The sequence below is a fragment of the Nematolebias whitei genome, chromosome 8 (genome assembly GCF_014905685.2).
Source record: "Nematolebias whitei isolate Nwh7 chromosome 8, NemWhi1, whole genome shotgun sequence".
Classification (NCBI taxonomy): domain Eukaryota; kingdom Metazoa; phylum Chordata; class Actinopteri; order Cyprinodontiformes; family Rivulidae; genus Nematolebias; species Nematolebias whitei.
The window spans coordinates 18,566,184-18,589,178 of NC_056505.1; the positions used below are offsets into that span (position 1 = coordinate 18,566,184).

Consider the following 22,995-nt stretch of genomic DNA (forward strand, 5'->3'; position numbering starts at 1 on the left):
TTCCGATCTCGGAAGATCAATAGGATATTATTATTATTATTTTCCCACTGACAACAGCCTCCTTTAGTGTCTCAATGAAAACTGCCTGACAGTGACATACGTGAAAAGCAATTAAATGTCAGTAATTATTCAAAGCCCTGGCTTATTAAACTTTTCATTTCCATTTTTGGTCTCAAATGAGGAATTTACTGTCCCAGCTGATCAAGCAGTTAAATACATAAAATTATCTTACAGTTCTTGCCAGCAGCCAAATTGAGAACTATTTCTAAATGCCACCATATTTCACTAATTACTATTTCTTGCTCATTTCATTTCAGCGATATGCTGGAAACTCCCTGAAACCTTTAGCACACACCAGAAGTCAACACGTTTGAAAGTTTCTTGTGGTTCTAAAAGACTTCCAAGGTCTTGCGACTTACAAAACTAAACAGAATAGAACACAGTTTTGTTATTTTGACAATGTGACACTGTGTCAAAACTGTGTGCTCATTCATCTGTGACAACTCTTGTCAGGATTGCCGAGGGCAGCAGGGGTAGCTGCAGTACACTCCATGCTCTCATGTCACCATCAATCCTCAGCTTTGTTTCAAACTAAGTCAAAAAAGACAAGAGGTACACGAAAGACTGAGAAACTGTGATGAGTAAGACATACAAATAAATTACAGGAAAAAGTGAGACAAAGTAAAAAAAAAACAATTTAGGTCAATAGAAACAGTAATTAAGCCCAAAAATAGCATTTAAATATTGACACGTTTAATATTTTTCTATGTGACTGGCAAAAGAACAATTGAAAAAAAGTTTCCTGCAAATGCAAACAATAGTAAAAATCATCATGGCGATTTTAAAGTGAGTAATGGAAGGGCAAAGAGCAAGTTCTTCTAATTTAAAGCTGAGCTGGGGAATGAGGAGAAGATCTACACAAATGCCTTCATTATCCGCTACCCACGTACAAAGTACTTCTGAGTAAAGCAGCTACTCAGTCTACTTTCTGTACACACAAAAGAAAAAAAAAAAACTCCTACTTTCAAAAAAGACTCAAACCGCAAACCACTTAGAACTAAAATCACTGGCCTGCATACTTCCTGTCTACTCTTAGAAAGCAAAAAAAAAAAAAGCAGGGTGTCAGTATGAAATGACTGGATGACATCCCTCTTTGAATTTTGATTTATAGTTTACAGTATTTAGATGGTTGCATTGGTGGGTATAGGTGCTGCGAGCACTAGTAATTGAAGTTACTTTAAGACATTTCCCTTTGTGTAGGAAGGCTGAGAAAAAACATGGCGGTTTCATTTTTTCATAGTTGCATCTAAAATCAAGGGGCAAAGGAAGTAGACTGAAATAAATAAGCATAGAAAAAGAATAAGAGGTTTTTGTGAAATATTTCAAAGTATGTACTTTTGTCTTCAAGTCTAACACACATTTATTTTATAGTGCACTGAGTCAGTCATTTATAATCTTTTTTATGAAAATGTAGCTGTATTTTTTATCAATTTTAAAGTGCCTTAGAAACTTGTCACGCATTACTGTAAAAGTAGGGTACAGAATTTGTACATTACATTGATTGAACTAGACCATAAAGCATTGTGGACTGAGCAGACACATCAGGCTGAGCTATTGAGATTTTTAGACACGTTTGTTTGTCCTAACTTCTCTATATTTGCTCATCTCCTCCTGTGTCTGAACTGTGGAGTAAAATTGACGAGAAAATGTGTATTAGTTCTTTTTATAAAATAATATGTATAGACAGTATATGAACAATTTTAAAAATGTTTCAAATCACACTGTAAAACAAGTCACATCCCAAAGGTATATTGTTTTATGATTTTTTATTATTTGCACAAAGTCTACAATAAAATCATTTGTTCCATACTGAAATAATAGATAGATACAAAATAATTCATAACTATAGTAGAGTATATGGAAGATTCTTAAACCCTATAGCTACAGTTACAATAAGTGGTCCTGCATTTTTATTTCCTTCTGTTGCTCCTTTTTTCAGAGGTTGTCACAGCGAGCTAGCAGAACCCTCAAGACTTGGCAATTGTTTTATACTGGATGTCCTTCCTGATGCAACCACTAACAGCCAAGCTGCCACTGCCCACATGTTTGGAGCTAGGGGATCCCTTCATTAAGAACTCAGTAGTAATGTGGACAACTCTAGAGGCCAATTCAAATCCAATTACACAAGTCACCATCAAATGTGGCATATACCAAAGTGATGTATCCACTCATGTTCTGCATGGGCTTGAACCCACTCGGCCAGATCATTGCAAAGAGTGGCAAAGGATGCCAGTTCCAAAATGGAACAATCAGTCACCTCCTCTACATGGATGACATCATGTTGTATGCTAAAAATGAGTGAGACATGGACCCATTGCTCCACCTCATCAGGATCAACAGCAAGAACATTGGAATGGCATTTGAAGTGGATAAATCCAGTCAACTGATATGCATGAGAGGCAATGTGATAAAAACTTAAGGGGTTGAACAACCTGAAGGCAACATTACAGATTTCCAGGATGTCTACCAATAACTTGGAATCCCACAGGCAAATGGCATTCATGAAGAGGCCCCAAGTAAGTCAGCCACAACTAAATACCTACAGAAAGAAAGGCAGGTCCTAAAGAGCCAACTGAATGGTAAGAACAAAGTCTGAACCATCAACACATTTGCAGTGCCTGTCATTAGATACCCAGCTGGTAAAATAACCTAGTCAATGGAGAAACCACTAACATCAAGACTCAAAAGCTCCTCACAATGAATGGAGTGATTCACCCCAAGTCCAGCACCCTGGGGATATGCACTAAGATAAATGAGGGAGGCAGAACACTAGTGAACTTCTGAGTCACTATGCAGGATGAAACAACTAAGATCCTGGAATACATTAGAAGGAAAGCCCCCAATGATGAACTGGTGAGATAGTTTTTCAGGCAGCAGCAGAAACCCAATGTGGAAAAGAAAGAACAAGAGGAGCCATCATGGAGAGATAACCCCCTGCGCAGCATGTACCACTGGCAGATTGAGGAATTGGCTACCAACGAATCATACCAGTGGCTAGAGAGGACTGGACTGAAGAACAGCACAGAGGCACTAATCATGTCAGCACAAGAACAGTCCCTCAATACAAGATTAATAGAGGCCAGTGGTCTATCATAGCAGAGGGTCTACGATGCAAGACCCACGATGCAGGCTGTGCAAAGATGCCCCTGAGATGGTCCAACACATAAGAGAACATACGATACAGCCAGGCAACGCATACATGGAATGCCATAACCAAATTGCTGTAATAATATATAGGAACATCTGTGCCAAGTATAAACAAGAGATCCTACAGTCAAAGAGGGAGACACTACCAAGGGTGGTGAAGAATAGCAGGGCTAAGATACTGAGGGACTTTCAGATCCAGACAAACAGCTGATGGCCAACCAACCTGACATTGTGGTGGTTGACAACCAGAAGAAGGCAATGGTGACAGATGCAACAATCTCAAGAGATGCTAACATCAGGAAGAAGGAGCACAAGCAGCTTGAGATATACCATGGGCTGAATAAGTAAATACAAAAGTAGTAGAGAGTCAAAGCGTAGTAGTACCAGTGGTCACCAGAGCACTCTGTGCTGTGACCTACAAACTGGAAGAGTGGCTCCAACCCAGACCCTAGGACCATTCATTCAACCTTTATTTAAACAGATAAATCACAGTGAGCCTCGAAGACTCATTTACAAGTGAGACCTGTTTGGACAGACAAAAACAGTGGTTAACTGGACACATGTAGGAAATTGGACCAACCTCAGATATCTGTGTCCAGAAGGACACAGTCCTAAGAACAGCAAAAATACTTTGCAGAACCCTCAAGCTCCCAGATAGAGGACTCAAATTTGACAGTGAAGTGGAACCGCTCAAGTGGAAGAGTAGGGCAAGATAGATCAAGAAAAAAAAGCAATTTTTGCAACATTAACTTCATATATTATTTATGTCTTCATGTACAGCTTGGATTCTTGTGATAAGCAATTACTCAAAAACGACAAATACAAAGTGACCAACTTCAGGAATCAGGACCTTCTGGCAGCTAATTAAAGGTAAAATAGCCCATCACAAAGCATCCATCAGTGACCAACACATTGTCTCCAAGTGTCATGGCAATGACACTGAATGATGAAACTGGGTGTAATACAAGAACTAAACATTTTTACTCTAGTCAGCCTGTTATCTTGAAAACCAAATGTTTGTTTTCTTAAGACGAAACTTCTAAATTGTAATTTTGAGAAAACCCATCAAAATGTATTTTTATCAAGTTGCTCTTAGCTTTTATGATCAACAAACCAATTAGTAAAACTAAAAACTGTAGGTACAATTTTGTAATGGAAAATGTATGTATTTGATGCAGCTTCACATATCAGGAGTGGGGTCAGACTAATTATTGAACTTACTGTGATGACTTGTCATTGGATCATCAGCAGAATTCCAAAGTTCCAAGAAGTTCCAGCTCTAACTAGTCATATGTGTTTTTTGATTGTATGTTTCCTTACCCATCCCTCTCTGCCACTGTGTGTATGTGAGCAATAATATTTTGCCCTTAAAAGTCCAAAGTGGTTTTAGTCTTGCTCTGGTTTTTATCTAATGGAGAGACGTAATACATAAATCATGCAAACTGTCCCTTGTGCCTTTTCTGTTCATTTGTGATTGCCTGAACGGAAATACATATATTTTTTAATCATTAAATAATGATAATAATCCCTTTTTGCCATGACAACACCCAGCCACAACACAGCCACTACCAAAAACAAACACAAGCTCATCTGCTCCATTTGTAAATTACTCTGCAGAGATAGACTGTTTCTACAGCATTTTTACTCCAAAATCTGAACATCAATTCAATAACTCACCTATGAAGCTGGGAAAAAAAAAAGAGAGGGCTGACTAATCTGTGGATTACGTTGATGATTTCTGACAGAGGTTTAGGATTGAGGTAAAATGTGATGAGAGATGAACTGCGGGGCTTACCAAGGTAGCTCAAAGAGGATTAAGGTAAGTATCTATTGGCGAGGCAGCAGGACATAAATTGTTTTTTGTGCACAAAAATATGAGTACACACAGTGGCACACATACGTTATTATATGAACAATTTTTAAAATGTAGTATCAGTTCATTTTCAGTTTAAGTCTTTTGTTTACAGTGTAGAAAATGTTCTAAAGTATATAAACATGTATTCGCCTTATTCTTGTTAATGGACAGTGCTTATACAATTCTTTAAATTCAGTTTATTTTATTAAAAGTACACAAGTTTGAAATGTCAATCACATCACCAAATTTACATTCACTGGTAAATAATGTTTTTCACCTTCAAATCCTTTGCCAGACATTCAGTCGCAAGAATGTTATAAAGCAAATTACACTTTAGATGGTTTCAGAGTTAAATAGTTTGATTGACTGAATAAAGCAAACATTTTGAGTCACAGAGGAACACTGAGTCTGTGTAAAATTATTAAAAATCATATGCAGGTAAACAAAATGAAAAGATCTACTTCTAACTCTGGACACTGGAGGAAAGCACCTCTTGGTTATTTGACAGTGCCATTCAGACTGTCATCTTCACGGACTGTTTGAAACACTCCATTGTAGGGATGCACAATATTATCAGCATGGTATCGGAATCGGCCAATATTAGTGTTAAAATTCAATATATTGGACATCAGCCATTCCATTAAAATAACTCACCAATATAAAAGGCGCTGTTTTTGCCTGCAGCAACAGCACAAGTGATGATGTAGCAGCTGCAGTGCAATGCGATGTCACATGCGCCTACCCGATCTCATGGCGGAGAGGAAAATTCAAAATGTCGGCAGTGTGGAAGTTTTATTCTTCGTTGGTGTGGATGTCGGATTCCGAAGATTTATGGACTACGCTGAGCCCCGCTACATCGTTCCCAGTCGGAGATATTTTTGCAACATAAAGTTACCCGAGTTACAAGCCGTCATTTCCGACGTCATTGAGAAACTAATAGCCGATAGCACTTGGGTGAGTTTTACCACCGACATTTGGACGTCGTGTTAGCCCTGTTAGCATGATTAAGTCTTACGGCACAATGGATAGACAAAAACTTTGATTTTAAAAAGGCTGTCCTTCATGCACAGGAGTGCAGAGGATCCCACACTGCAGCTAGAAACCTGGAACAAGCCTCCACAAGTGAGACAGCGTTGCAGGTGACTAATGCTAATAAATAACATTTAATACTTTTCATTTCACATAAGCCAAAGTGCTATGCATATCATATGGCTGTTACTGAATATATGTCACCAGCTCTTACAGCTGTTGCACAATTTTTGTAGCAAATAAGCCTAAATAAGAGGGCTATGTTCTGACAAAGGAACATATATAAAATATCGGTATCGGTAATCGGCCAAATAAGTTTTAACATATCGGAATATCGGATATTGGCAAAAAATCTAATATTGTGCATCCCTACTCCATTGGCACCAGAGCTGCAACCTGCAGATTGGTACCACTAAAGTCCACAACACAGCAAGTGTAAAGACTGCATGTTTGTCTATATATAACAAACGGTATGGGGTAAAAATGAAGCAGCTGTCAGTATTTGCTGACTAAACAGCTGATGTCTTCTGGCAGAAAAGTCGTCACTGATTTGCATTGTAGTCACACCTCTAATCACACAAAACAAATGGCCTACACTTATTCTATAATGTTTCAAATTAATATTTGGTACTAATAGGCTCACACAAACACACACATACTGTATATCGTAGCTTCTTTCTGGGGAGATGTGCAAGTTAGGCCTGGACTTTAAACGCTCGTTGCCATCCTTTATAGAACGGTAACATGTTTGTTGCGTGTTGATTTTACTGAAGGCCAACGATGATGGAAAAATTCAATATAATTATAAAACATTTGATCTGAAATGAAACATATATTCTAAAGTAAAAAATAACACCCAGACATAAATTGTAGGGGTTGATCAGGATCTGATTTAAGGGACGGATTGAGTGGTTAAGAATGTGACAAGAACTTGACCAGGCTCCAGATATCCAGTTACTGTCTGACTGTGTGTGCATGTTTGTGTGTGTGATTGTGTGCGATACGAGGAGGGCCTGTCACCACACACTGATGTGTTTATTTCAGTGCAGCTGGGGTAATCGCTCACACAAAGCGACAGACGCAGACAGACAGAAAGACAGACATACCCCCCCCCCCCCACACACACACACACACACATCCATAACTCCACCTGCCATCTGCAGTCCACCGACTCTGCTTGACCTCAGGGGTCATGCCGACTCTTTTAAGTGATAAGATATATGTATTCCTGCTGTCATTTTGTTGCCTTCATGTCTTAATGGTCCTCACAACATTTGTGGGGGAAAGTGTACACAGGGACTTACTGTGGCTCAGATCCAAGCTTTACACAGCTGCTTACTTTCAGCCTGGTTGCTCATGAACTTCATATTTTGAAAACTGATTTGGAACATGTATGAACGGAAAAAAAAAAGAAGTGAAATAATCCAGAGTGGGAATTTGTTTTTAAATTAAAAGTAGACATTTCGATGCACCTGTTGCAAGTTCACTGATTTTCCAGACGTGTGTCCGGACAGACTTTCCCCGTTGAACTCTTGAACCCTCTGTTCTGAATCCTAAAGCTTTCCATCAGGTTTTAAAGGCTTTTTATCGCAGCTTGAAGAGATTTGAATGCATCTGAAAGGTTTCACAATGCCTCAGATTGTCTCTCAAAGGAGGTTCAGAGTGAAAGTGAGGGGAAACAAAGCTTGTAGAAGAGAACACGGGCAGTTCTGTCAGCAGAGAGTGAAAAAGAGGTAATGATGTGTAGGTGTGTAGACATTTTCTTTGGTCTCTGAGATTAGTTTGACCCTGACCTCTCAAGGCTCACAGTTGGGAAGCAGTTAAAATAGTTGCAGGACATTTACTTTTTCTTACACTACATACATAGAAAAATGTTACATACTTACAGCTCATGAGATAAAGTGAAGAACAAACATCCAATGATACATGTGTATAAACTGTTACATGTTTTATGAGCGTAGATTGTAAGTGTTTGTTTGGGACGCTCAGGGCTTTGGCTCAGTATGTTGACAGCCGTGGGCCAACTGGACAGTAAAATATGAGTATCACATATCAGGGCAACAACCCCATCACATTGACAACTTTATGGCCGTCGTCAACAAGTCGACGTGGCAACCACAGCCACTAATATTAGAACGCTTTAGGAGCAGACACCAGCAACAAGACGTGTCAGTCAAACGCTGCACGTCAAATAAGCCAATGGCTTGAAAAGCAAAGAAAGAAAGAAAAAACTGAGAGGTCAACAAAAAAAAAAAAGCTACAAGATAAAGAAATAGACAAAAAAATACAAATCTGAGAAAATAATAAAGAGGTTCTGGGTTACAACCTGAGGCTTCCAGCTGGTTTTAAGCCTCAAATCTTTCTAAAAGCCTCAGCAGACAAAGACAGATCAATCTGTTTTCTCAAGATCCCATTATGACAGGAGTAAAAGGATGGAAAAAGGTAGCAAACTGGAAGAGTAGCTCTGATTACTGTGTGCGTGTTTGTGTGTGTGCACTTTGACACATATAAATGTAAATAACATAAAAAAAAACACACGTTGTGAAAACATTCCTGATATTTGTGTGTGAATGTTGCAATGCAGCGGTAACCATTTTATTTGCTTAATTTTCCAATTGAAGAACGAGAGGTATGCACATGGTAAAAAAAAAAAAATCTCATCCTTCCATTTCTACTCCACCTTCATCTAAGCGTTTCTTCTTCACTCGCTCTCAATTTATATGCCGTATCGCCTCCTCTATTCTCTCCCAAGGGAGCTGTGTACTTAAGTGCAATTGCAAACGACTATCAAACCCTAAGGAGGGAAACTTGATTCAGAGACTCCCTGTCTGGTAGTACACTCTTCTGAAAGTGCAGCTTTCTCACAGACCTCCTCAGGGTAAAGCAGTCTTTGGTCATTGCTTTTCCCCTGCGGCCAATTCAATGAAATTATGTATTTTCAAAGGTTCAAGTGGTTACTCAGCTAGAAAAATCCAAGAGTATAAAATTCTATCTGAATTGCTGATGATTTTCCTTTCATGAAGTTGAAGTGGCATATCTTTCAAAATAAAGGCTGATTTGCCAAGTTTAATGAGTGAATGAAATGTCAATGTGACTATTGAACATACATCTTACAGAGTAGTTGTGAATATGTATTAAACTGCAAAGCATTACTTGAAACGTAAATGTAAAAAGAGTCATTAAAGTTTTCAGGTCATCCATTCACAGCTTTGTTTCCTAAAGCTGTATTCATTTCCCTGGACACAGAAGAAGCTGAGTCACAACGCAGTACCGTGAAAAGATAATTGCCTCTCTTTTTGTTATTTTGGGCTGCGATCTGGAATCAAAATTTATGTTTTTGCAGGGATATTTTAATAATTTACCACAAGATGCAATGGTGTATAAATGTGTGTGTATGATGTGAGTAAGTTTTGCACATTCCAGATGAATGTGCAAAATTTATATAAATTATAAAACTAATCAAAACTAAGATTAAAAACTGAACCATCAGTTGATAATCATTTTTAATGATTATCTGTAATACTTGTCAAGGTCCCCACCTTGCATCAATTACAGCTGAAAGTCTCCAACAGTTTGTTTCTGGAAGTTTAGCACATAGCCACTGGGAGTGTAGCCTATTCCTCAAGGCAGAACTGCTCCAGTTTCTTGAGCTGGAAAGGTTCTGCTGTTGGACAGCTATCTTTAATCATGCCACAGAGTCTCAGTCAAACCGAGGTCTGGGCTGTTAATATTCCAAGACATAGAAATTGTTCCGCTTAAATAACTTGACTGTTACCTAAGTGGTGTGTGGGTTAGGGTCATGCCTATAGTTGAACATGTGTCTATTCTAATTTCTCTAGAAAACATTTTGGTCAAAGATTTGCATTTATTTTCTTAATTCTGACCTATTTTTCTAGGCTTGGCTCATTGTAAATATTGCCACAGCCTAATCCTGCCATCGCTGAGGATATTGTAGGGAATGGATATTTGTAGTGACAAAAAGTGTGGGATTTGTACAAGACCGTATTTTTTCTTGAAAGAGTCAGTTAAAATATAATGTGGTTTCAATTTGTGCAATGCATCTTCCATTCACATTTTTAAATGACTTGTGTTTTTTTGTGGAAGATAAAATGATCAGAGTTAAGCTCAAATGTATTAGATCTATAGCAAATCAAATATTTCTTGAATTTAAAAGTATCAATGCAACAAAACATGAAATACATTAAAGAAGGTGAATGCTTTTGTAATGCACATTACAGCCATATACATTAGATGAGTTACTAAGAAAAGGTGTGTGACATGTTTCCAGTCCTCATGGAGTCAATTTTCTGCAGAGCTCAAGTACAGCAAGGCAGCAGGCAATGAAGGGGTAAATAAAAAAATACATAGATAGATATACTTATAGGCTAAATCGCAGCAGTAGCTGGCAACTCCTCATGTAGGTTGTGCTCAAATTGGCTCTCTGGGGACATTTAAGTTTGAGTTCAAACTTCTGATCTTTTGATCATTGCAGCAGAACTCTCGGCTGGAAAAGGATTTAGGCTGTGCAAATCAACATTGTTATATCGAACGAAGCAATTATGTGCATTTCTAAAAACAAGTTGAAAGTACTTTAAAAAAATAAAAAACTTAAACCAAAATTGATTTTATCAGGTAACTTGAGCAAGTATTTAGGTTTACTTAATCTCAGTTTGGCACAAATATTATGTAAAATGCTCTGGAATTTTTTTGGTATGAATTGGAAATACATTATTAGGAGGAATCGGTGCTGTACTTTTCAGTCTTATTAAAAGTTATGGCATGGTGCTATATTTTAAGTCTGCTGACTCCTCAGCAAAGGCTAAGTTTGAGTGCTATGCACACCTATACAACATTCTGCCTTAGAATTTCAAAAAGTGACATTTCTAAGAAACTTTTGAGAGATTTCCACTTGATGATCTTTTCATGACTTTACACTTTCTTTTTGTTTTAATTCTGACGTGTTCCTGTCAACCACCCCCCTGCTCTCACTATTTCATTTATGTATGTATTTATTTACCAATCTTCACTTTAGCAATTCAGCCCCTGTAGAGATGACAAATACCTCAGCAGCTGGTATGCCCTCCGGAGGGCGACACTGTAACAGCACCTCCTGCTCCAGTGACACCTCCTTTCCAAGTGGTTCTTGTTCAAATGACTTCTTTAGGTCTGAGGAGAGAGACAAGAGTTTTATGAAGAGAGCCAAAGAGCAAAATTCAGGAACACGACATTCAAAAAGTGAATACTGATGTTAAGATGAGGGAATGTAGCTCAATGTACTGATGGTTCTGACTCTGCTTCATGTTGTGGTGTTCCACTGAGGTTAAGTAATGACACTGATATTATTTAGTGGTATAATAATGCATGTAACAACATAAATAAGAGAAACTCTTGATATATACGTCACTGTATTGTGATGCATTAATGTTAAACAAATACAGCACTATGAACGATTATTTTGGAGGCACATCAATATAAAATAATCTCATTATTTCAAAATTGGTGCAATAATCATATTAGTGATGATTTAGGTCAGTGATTATGTGATTTTTCTCACTCTTTAGTTCCCTACAAAACAAACAAACAAACAAAAAAAACACTTAGCTCCACTTTGTATGGACGTATGTGTCCACACTCATGTGTACATATTAACCACAGGGCGCTCCGAATGCACGTCCTTGTCTCCATCACCATGCACACAAAATTTAACCTTGCTTTCATTCTATACACATTTGCCAGAGTTCAGAGTTCTCCAGCATGCCAAAGACAATAAATGATTCACACAAATGGTTCCCATGCTGTGATAAATGACAACATTACAAAGCAGCATGGAATTCAGTGCCTTTTCTTTCACTCAGTGTTTCAGAGAGAGCTCAAATGGTTTGTTTTTTCCTACTGAATTCACATTAGGCAATTAATAAATAAAATAAAAAAAAATAAAAAAAAAATATATATATATATATATGTTATGGCAGCACAGTGGCGCAACTAGTACTGTAGAGCTGCTGCCTCTCAGCGAGAAGGTTGCTGGTTCAAATCCCGGTCTGGGGGCCTTCCTGGGTGGAATTTGCATGTTCTTTCTGTGCATGCGTGGGTTTTCTCCGAGTACTCCGGTTTCCTCCCACAGACCAAAAACATGCACGTTAGTTTGATTGGTAACTCTAAATTATCCCTAGGTGTGAGTGAGAGAGTGAATGGTTGTTTGTCTCGTTTGTCTCTATGTGTCCCTGTGATGGACTTGCGACCCATCCATGTTGTCCCCCGCCCCTCGCACAGTGATTGCTGGACATGGGCACCGGCGACCCCCGTGACCCAAAATGGAAGAAGCAGGTAAAAGATAATGTACTTTGTACGTATATATATATATATTTTTTTTTTTTTTCTTTTTTTTTTCATTTAGCCTTTATTTATCCAGGTTAGTCTCATTGAGCCACGAGAACTCATTTTCAAGAGAGACCTGTTTAGGGAGCACATGGTGGGGTTAAGGGCCTTGCTCATGGGCCCAGAGTGGGGCGAATGAGGGTGGGGGCAAGTATGGGTGTTTCACCTACCCCACCCACACTTTTTGATGTTGTCGGGGCGTGAACCGGCGATCCTCGGATCACAAGCCCACCTCTCTAACCTCTGCGCCACCACTCCCCTATATATATATATATATATATATATACACACACACACACACACACTGTATATATATCTCATTACACTTATAAAAATGTGACAGAAACCCAAAATAAATTACTAAATATATATAAATGGACCGAATAAAAACCACAAATTAATGGTTTGAACGAAGGGGCAGTTTTGCTTGTCTGATTATTATAGTCAATGTATTTTTTAACATTTTTCAGTGAAAGCATATTTATATGTTTACCATCAAGAAATGTCCAAATGTCAAATCTATAGTTGGTAAGGGACCGAGATGGTGTAGGGGCAGGGCAGCCGACTTGGGACCTGAAGGCCTTGTGTTCGATCCCTGGTCATTGCACATCTCGTGGTGTCTCTGAGCCGGACACCCAATCCCGATATGCTCCCCAGGTGCGTACATAGCTGCCCACCCCTCCATCTGGGTTTATCCCAGATGCAATGGGTTAAATGCAGAAAGCCAATTTCGTCTTTGTATGGGAACAATGACGACAACACATAGCACTTTATTATTAATGTTAAATTTTAATTTTTAAGATATTTTATAGGCTTTTTACTATTTTTGATTTTGACATACTCTTTAAACTTTATTCTACCATTCAAGCCTGGAAAATGTCCACTTTAATTGTACGGTAAATTACATTGTGTATTTGTGTGTGTATTGAAATCCATATGAAAGTTTAAAAAAAGAAAGGTCTTCTGTCCTCTTCCGTTTGAATACTGTATAAAAAACTTTCAGGACCCAGTTTGAGTTGCACGTGCAACCTTGTGTCCTTCTACTCCTCTGCTTCCCAGGCGAACTCTTAATCACCTTCTCTGTCAGCTGCAGTTCCCGGTGTCTCGACACACACAAACACAGACGAGACAGAAGATTCTTTTGTATTTTTGTTGAACTGGATGACACAGAGTTGCACCCTGGGGATTTTATCAGGATGGTCAGTGCACAGAAACTAAAAGATGCAGAGGGTGTCAGGGTATAGGAGAGGGGCAGTTAAAGGAGAGGGAGAGAAAGGAAAAGGTTGAAGCTGAAAGATGAAAGAAATGCAGACAGTGACTGCAAAAAGTAACACCTTGTTTTTAGTACTGAAACCCAAAGTATAAAATAATTCCTGGTTCTTTGTACTGTCTACTCAAGGAGCCAGACTTTTCCTAAAGTGGTCTTTGTCAATAGCTCTTCAAGTTTTCTAAAGGTCTTTCAGAGTTTTATTATCATTATTTTTTTATTATCTTATTATTATTCCACACACATTAGGATGAACTCCAACAAAGTTAAGTCAGGTCATCTGGACAGTTTCGTTTTTTTGTTGTTGAAACATTTCATCCTTCATTCAAAGGACTTCATCAGTCCGAGGAGCCACATCAAACTCAGTCCCACAAGCAGCACACTCACATTGTGTTTTGATGCTGATAAGATTGTTTCTGGAGTCCGCCCTCTTCCCCATCAACTCCTCTGAGGCAACCATAGCCTAAGTGCTTATCACCATCAAAATGGTTGGCCCACTATATGAGTGTGCTGTTTGTGGGATTGAGTTTGTTGTGGCTTCTCAGACTGATGAAGTCCTTTGGATGAAGGACGAAACGTTTCAACAACAAAAAAAAAAAGTTCACATGAGCTGACTTAACTTTGTTGGATTTTTTTTACCTGGATTTTTGAGCATGAACTTTGATATTAAGATGAACTATCCAAGAGATGCTCTTCTGCCCAAATGCTTTTCTTCCTACATTCACACATATTTTTGATTCTACTTAAAATGTAGAAAACATCTCGTCATGGCCCTCGAGCCCCTTTCTGCATGCACACATGCTTAAAATCATGCAGTAAATATATCCTGATGCATGCACAATAATCCAGGTAGACAAATCCAAAAAAGTTAAGTCAGGTCCTCTGGACGGGTTCAACAAAACAAAACAAAAAATTGTAGAAACATTTCATCTTTCATCCGAAAGACTTCTTCAGTCATGCACTAAAGAAGTTGGAGCTTTTTACAAGCAAAAATACTGCAGCAACTTTGTCAGCAGATTTAACCACTTTTCAAACGGCTAAAAAAATATTTACCAAGAATGTTTTTGCATATGAACAGATTTGCGTGAAACATAGGCCATGTATTGCATGATGAAAATAATAAAATAAAATAGTTTGAAATGAAATGGAAGCTCTAAACCAGAGAAGGGTAAAAGACTTGAGAGACAGTAAGTCACATCTGATTCTTCATGCATGAGCGAGATGCTGCTGCCAACTGTACTGCTGTAATTCCATTATAAACATTCACAACGTGTTTAATACTTGAGTTTTCCTCTACAACTTCTCAACTATAAATCAACGTTTTATTTCATGCAACATAAATCTTCTCGTTATCCGTTTTGTGCGTACAGCCATACTGTTTAAGTGAGTTATGTGAGGACAGAGTTTTGCTGTGGCTGAATGATAACTTCATAACACAATCAATCCCCGTGGGGAACGGCAGCCTGAACAGAGCATGATGGTTCATTATGGGATTAATCGCCCAAAGCGTCAGTCCTAAACCCACCACATGGCCACCCGCTCATACATGGATGGATACTGAAAGACAATGGTGAAACGGTAGAGACAGCAAGATACTGTCACACAGAGAAAATGACAGGAAACACAGACTAACAGGCAGGTACCACAGTCAGTGGGGAGGATGAACTGACTTTCACAACAAATGTGCAACAACAACAACTGTAAACACGAGGAGACAGACTTCTCTGATGCCAAGCATTTCCAAGAACAATTTCCTGGTCTTAATTAGTTAGGGAGATGGAGAAATGAGGAGTTGGCTGAGAGTTGATTTCCATAAAGATTGGGAATGAAATTAAAGGAGATTAAAGCAAACTGCTTGGGGATGAACAGACACACACAATCACACACATTTGTAAGCCGCCGCCCCGTGGTGAACAGAATTTGCCAGTTGATAGCAAACATGCATATTTTTTTCCTGTAAGTCGCATTTCAAAGACAATGGAAGACTGTGACTTTGTGGTCATGACATTAAAGGCTCATCAAGTCAGTGGAAGGTTGTGTGTGTGTTTTTTTTTTTTTTTTTGTGCACATGTGCCCCGAGGGAAATGTGTACACGGGTAAGAAGCAAGATGTGCTCATTCACTGACCCCACTTCCCCCTCGAACCGCCAGAAGCACTATCCAGCTTCATAAATATTACCATAACCTAAATAAATTCTCTAAATGTCCTCACAGAAGCACAGCACAATTGACAAGCACACACAGATCATGTGACGCGTCCTTCAGCGTGAACTCTTATTTACAACAAAAGCAGCGTCAGCATCAATCCAAAATGACCTCCTATTGCTGAAAACTCCACGTCGCCTCAAACATCCTTTATCTCCCTCTCTCGTTTTGCCTTTCTCCACCTTTTTCCGTCTCGGTCTCAAACGTCCACAGCGCAACTAAAATCGTTATCATGTTTGTGGTTATTTTGTTGCCTCAGGCACCTCTACATAAGCACATTTCAGAGTAATTATCCAAAATGGGTGTCTCTGCCTGCGTGCTGCCCATGCCAGATCATAACGGCTTCCCAGAGTGCAGCTGCTCGAGCAATAAAAAGCAATGTGAGATGCTTGGGAATCGAAGGGGAAAGTGCTCTCCTTTAGTCTCACAGAGGACAGTTTGAACATGCAGTTTTCTACAGTGGTATGAAACAAAAGCAACAACACTGGTTTGGAAAAGAAAACTAACTTAGGTTAAGTGGAAAAGCCCTCTGGCAAGGAATGTGATCAATAAAAAGGACAAGGAAATTCAAATTAAATTTTAATAAAAAGAGATAGTTTAAAAGTTAACAATGATTTAACATTGCACTGGAAGTACTGTATTGTTAGACACTGATTCACAAACTTTTTTTTTTTTTTAATTTTGTTCCAGCTAATTTATTTTAATGTAAAAAAAAAAAAGTCTACATTGCAACAGCCTCAATAAAACACATTAAAGTAGAAAAAAGTGAGAAGAATTTGCAAAAATGAAACGGTGCGTCAGAATTACAAATGTCAAACTAAAAATGGGCAGCTTCTTCCTTCAATGCCACAAATTGAACACGCCTTTATGACAATGTCCATGCAGCTTTCGTTACAGTAAGCAGTGTAGTACTACAGTAGTACTGTTCCCAATCCTGGTCCTTGAGGAACACCAGCCTGATTGTTTTAGTTGTTTCTTTGCTCCATCACACCTGATTCAGTGGTTATATTACTTCCTTAAGTTCGACAGAAGCTCGTTAATCCCCCTTTCATTCAAATCAGGTGTGTTGGAGCAGCGGAACAACTAAAACATGCAGGATGGTGTTCCTCAGGGACCAGGGTTGGGAACCGCTGCAGTAAAGTACAGTAGTCCATAGTTCCAACATCACTAAGTTGTACTTTTACTTTGGATTTGGTGTTACTGAAGTGCATGCAGCTCTTCAGTGGTTTTAGACGACTATTGTTTGTGGACATTTTTCTTTTCTTTATTTTGAACTCGGAGGTTTTCAATGAGACAATAAAAAAAGAGGCTAGACTAAATAGTTATATTTAGCCCTGAAAAAGGAAGATAAACCTACGGGGGCAGAACAATAGAGACTTTATGGTGCACACTGAAAATCACTAAGACAGATTAGTTAAACACAAAAAAAGCCTAAAATAATTACAGTAATTTATCACCATAAAATGAGGACATCCAAGCACACCCTTTTGCAAAATACAAATCTTTTGTTTGTGGTTGAGCAGCTTCAGGGTTCAACATGCTTATCTTAGCTTTATGTCTTGATTCTGCTTTATCTTGATGCATCATCACATTCTACAACATTTAGGGTTTGTGCTGTTTCTGCATATGGCCAGATTCTTTACTGGCATTCAAAGGTTCATTCTAAAATACCAGCAGGGCTCTAAATAATTACTAAAAATAAATGTACCTTTGAACGTTGAACATCAGTCATTTTTATACAGTTATACACAGAGTCATTTTCTTGAACTTTTGAGAGGCTCTTTCCACTTTAGTTGTTCCACTGAACCCTCCACCCTGTCATTTCAACACTTCACAACCTGTCATCAGCTCAAGACATCAGACAAGGTCTTTCCATCTAAAGCCAAGTTCTGAACAAGTAAACACTTTGATGGGCTGGAGCCAGCCCTGTGGAGCACAACACTTTCTCTTGAGCTCACTTTGTAAACTGACTCATTTAGATGAAAAGAAATGGGTCCATCTGATACCGGAACAGGTAACTGCAATTATTAGTCATCTTAGCACACGTTCAAACTTAAGTTTAGTTTAGATTTCATTGAAAAATATCATTCTTTTGATGTTTGTGTGAAGATCATTTGAATAAAAGTTCCACTATCGTCTGAACACTTCAGTGCACACCAGACAGACTGACCAAAACTGAGACCCAGTCTGACTCCAAACACTGGTACTCTTCAGTTCTGTATAAAGTGCACAGTATGTAGGTTTTATTTACTTACCTAGTTCTTCCAATACCAGGTCTGTTGCTGACCAGTTTACAGTCAGGAGTAATGTTTCTTTCCAACATGTTTAACAAGATTTCCTGAAGCTTCATTGGCTTTTTCTTTTATTTATTTATTTTTTTAAGTAATTTCAGTTCTTCTTAATGTTTTTTGAACTTTCTGAACTTAGCTGGGACCTTTGTTTCAACACATGGACTGATGAATGTGATGGTGTTCCTAAAATACATAAACATTTGTTTTGACCTACATTATTTTTCCTTTAGACGTTTTTGTTCCCCTTAAATAACTAATGTCATATTGGTTTAATTAAGTAACATAGGTATAGATGAACAAATTAAAACTATAACCAAGATGGAGCATGCATTTCATTTTCCATTGAAAATCAGAATTTGATTCTGGGAATGTTATAACATCCAACTTAACTAACATCCAACTTGTGCTCCAGTTGCAAATCAATAGTATTTGCTGATTGATATTTTCAGTGGCCAGGCTAACTATTATTAGCAATACAAGCTAAAAACAGAATGTTTCTCTGCAGTTCATGCATTCAAACATGGTAGAGTTATTAACACTGAAATAAGTGGTAAAGTGAAATATCTGCTATAGATTTAATGAAACGCAAACAGACAAAAGAGTAAACGTATATACTGCAGATATCACTTCTTTATCTGTTGAGGCAGCCATGTTGGATTTTGACATCGTGGCTGCCGAAAAACTTTGTCAGAATTTCAACTTCAGGGGGTGATTCGGTGAGTCAAAGCATCGACCAGAAAAAGAAACAAATTCTGCTGAATACTAAAAACATGTCCAACAATATGTTGAATAAAAGTTAGAAATCAGTATATAAATAAAGTTTCTATGCTAATGAAAGACTTGTAGTGTCATAGTTGCAGTCATTACTTATGATTTATTTCCTATGGTAACACAAATCTACCTTTGAAGTTTAAACTTAAAAACTCTATTTAAGCTTTGTGTTTTGACTTAACCGTTGAATTATAAATTGCATAGTAGTTTTTGTGACATCTCAATGACACTCTGTGCCTCTCTGTGAGTGAGACCTTTGTTTTTTTTTTTCATTTTCGTTTCCCTCATGTGGACCTTAAAAAGTGACTGAGAGAGTTCTGTGTGAGTAAATCAACAGTGTGGCTTACCACTTTAAGGCATGAGAGTACCCTGAAGCAGTGCTTCACATCTGGGAAAAAGCTCAGTGGCTCACAGCAGTGGGGAAACATCATAACCACACTTCCAGACACATACGTGTGCACACTCTGTGGATTCTGACTATAAAAATGTTTATGCTGTGTTTGCGAGCATCGTGAAATCACCAGAAACCAAGGCACCGTTGATGACGTCATAGGGGAAAAACCAGTAAAGGCTTTTCATTGTAAGCGTTTGTATAGGTGTCAGAGTGGATGTGGATGGATCTACAAAAAAATAAAAATAAAAACTAGAACATGGACATCAGCACAGCTTGCATAAGCATTTCTGAATTTGCAACTGCAATGTGGCTTTTCATGTACAGTATAAAAAGGTCAAATGCCATGCAAACTGTGATTGTGGTTGCTGTGCAGATTTTCATACCAGAGAGGTTAGCTAGCCCACTGCAGTTGTTGCTGGGATACGAGTGATAGAATAACGCCGTGAGACCCATACAGGTTTAAGCCAATGTGACTGTATAAATGAGATGATTAAACCTGAAGTATTGTTTGTCTTTTATCTAATTCTGTCATAATCAAAGGAAAAGCATTGCAAACAAATCAGAAAACCCAACTAAGAGCATGTTCCAGGTGACACGAGAAGCTGTGTTGCTGTGCTCCTGCGTCTGAACTCTTGATTGCTATGCACACTTGTCTCAGTGGAAGGTGGCAGAACAAATTGCCATCAGTGGAGTGCACGTGTGCATGTTTGTTTGTGGGTCTCAGGAGGGGTGTTTTTCCTTGAACATGTATTGGGGAGTAGCTCTGTGAGTGTGTGTGGGACTTTGGCATATAAACCATTGAAGGAGAAAAACTTGACCTTATAGCTGTGGGCCAAAGAGCAAGACTGACAACACATGTACATTTATGTGTATATGCTTCAATGTCTTGTGTATATGTGCATGTAATGCTGAAAAACTACATGGGGTTTTTAAAAGGGTTTGTGTTCAGCTCATTTTCAATGTAATGGTTAAATTAAATTGCTTTACCCCTCACACTATAGATGATTGTGTCCTATTCTAAATGTTCAATAAAGTAATAGATGTTTAGACATGTTTAGTGATGTTTTCACTTGTAAAACCACAAGACAAATTTTCATTGTCCCAACATAAATTGCATCTTTAGATCATTATAATATGATTATTTATTAAGCTCGATTTATTAACCTTTATTTAACCAGGCAAATCCCATTGAGATCACAGATATCTTTTGCAAGGGAGGTTTGGGTCTGAAGGCAGCCTAACATGCATATTTGGCTTCTGAGTTAGGAAAGGATGAGCTTCCATGACTTGTGCTCATGTTTTGTTTTAGCTTGTTTTAGGTATGACTTTATATTACATGCGTCTTTTTTTTTTTTCCCCAAGGTTTGTGCATACCCTAGGTGTTTAAAGAAAAGTTTAAAAACACTTTGGGAGAGCATAAAAGTGCTAATAAAAATAGTGAACCAATGAGTACATGAGGTACAACAAGGTTAAAAAAAATTGTGTGGGATGAAAGAATGAGGTGAAAATGAATACGAAGGAGGGAAAAAAGGAGAGAAATGCTGAATTGCTGTTGCATGGTGCGGCACTAGACACTTAGCTCAGCAAGCTCCGGCTGCCAGGAAGCATTTTAATCACAACAGCAGATCCAAATAAGAGACGAAAGCAGGGTAGGTCAGGGGGTTGGGTCGATTTGAAGTAAAAGGTTATCGCAAGAGAGGGCTGAATGTAATCAGATCTGGTTAAGGAAAAAATCACTGTTAAAATGAAAATAAAAAGCAACTGAAGGACAAAGTCAAAGGGGAAACAAAGGGTACATGGAGAAAGCAAGACAACGATGCTAAAGATCTGGTAAGAAAGAAGTGCAGTGTACAATATAAAATATACAGGGTTTGTACGATTATATTATTTCCTTTATTTATTCATGATGACCCAGACCTTTATAGAAATACAAATATTTCCACTTGTTGAAGAGGCTGACAAATAATATGCTAACAATCCAAGAACAATGCTTTCTAGGTTTATTTTGTTTCAGTTCATATGGTCTTCCTCTGAATTTTGAACGCAGATTTCTAAATGCATGTACAATTCTGGCTGCAATCATAAACCAGCTAGTTATTGAACAGTCCATAATTCTGTCTGTGCCAAAGACCCATCACAGATATATTTTCATTTATGCTGATTCAGCTTAACAGCGCACTATAACGAGTGGTGACATGAGAACTTCAGGAGTTTTATTTTTGCCACGTTTAATGTATTATTATTCATTAATAAATCAGGATAAGACCAACATAAACAAAACAAAGCAGCGAAGATAATAGACGAGGTGTGGGGATACTCTGGGGACTGAGTAAAGCTGGTTGTACATGATGATATGAAACAAAGGTTTTATGCAGACATACGTTTTCTCAACACATAATCAAATTTCACCTACTTGGTTATTAGTTTCTTTGACTCACTAGACAGGGTTTTGGGTGTGGATATATGTGTAGCTGCTGTCTACAATTTGCCTCTGTGAGTTTCAGAAGCCAGTGCACATACCTCCTTGCATCTGTGTCTCAGCATTCATCAGACCCAGCGTAAGCCAAAAACAGCACATTACCCGGATTTCATTGCACCCCAAGGAGGGCCTACTCCATCCGAGAATGTTATTAGCAGAGCTTAGAAGGATATTTCTGACTGTGTCTCTGAATCTCTGCTGACAGACAGAAAAACATCCACACACAGAGCAAAACAGTGCAGAGATGCCACATTAAAGTCAGACTTAAAATCTGACAAGCCAAATTATCCGTGATTCATGTCGCTGTGCTACTTCCTCAGCTCTGTAAATACAACGTTTTTCTATTCCCTTTTATATAAACCAGAGGTGGCTATTTGTTTTTTTATTATTACTTTTTGAGCAAATTTGCACATTTGTCATTGCTTTACTTGTTTAAATTTATTTGTAAATATTTTGTTTTCATGTCATATGCCCTTGGATTTGAAAATTCAAAACTGACAAATACAGTAGTCCCTCAATACTTTGCAGTTCGACTTTCGTAGACACACTCTTTCATGGGTGTTCAACATAAGACTGTATGCGACACATGATTGTCAACTTTAATATTATTCACGTGATTGGGACAGTACGGGATTAAATGTTAACGTGAGCAGACGGGAGAAGGAATCAACCAATAGGACAAAAAACAACAAAACAAACAAACAAAAAAAAAACTTCGGACAGGTGCCGCCATTTTGTAGTTATATTTCAGTAAGCTTATACTGTAATGCAAGTCAAAAGAACTACACGGCCCAGAAGCCAACGGTGCTTCCAGCTACTGCGTTCTGCCGAAATTCAAAGAAACACAATGGAGGGAGCAAACACTAGCAGAGAAACTGATGTGGTAAAAATACTATGTAGTTTTCCAACACAAAGTCAGAAGTAACTATCTATCTATTAAGTTCACAGAACAGGAAAGTCGTAAATAATCCTGAAGCTGAACTCATCCTTCAAGTTGTAGTATCTTCACTGGTGAGTACCCATATAAAATTTTGCAGTACTGTACAGTACATATACATATGTTGTTTAAATTACACAGGATTAATAATGCAAGACTGTGGGAAATAAAGCCTATATATAT

At 38.2% G+C, this 22,995-nt stretch overlaps 1 protein-coding gene across 1 annotated transcript in view; it reads right to left on the bottom strand.

The window, feature by feature from the left end:
* LOC119413062 (netrin receptor UNC5C) overlaps positions 1-22,995 on the bottom strand; it is a 190,030-nt gene that overhangs the window by 22,638 nt on the left and 144,397 nt on the right. Inside the window, exon 4 of the mRNA XM_037680074.1 lies at positions 11,154-11,257. Coding sequence (XP_037536002.1) covers positions 11,154-11,257 — 104 coding nt within the window. The remainder of the gene's footprint in view (positions 1-11,153; positions 11,258-22,995) is intronic.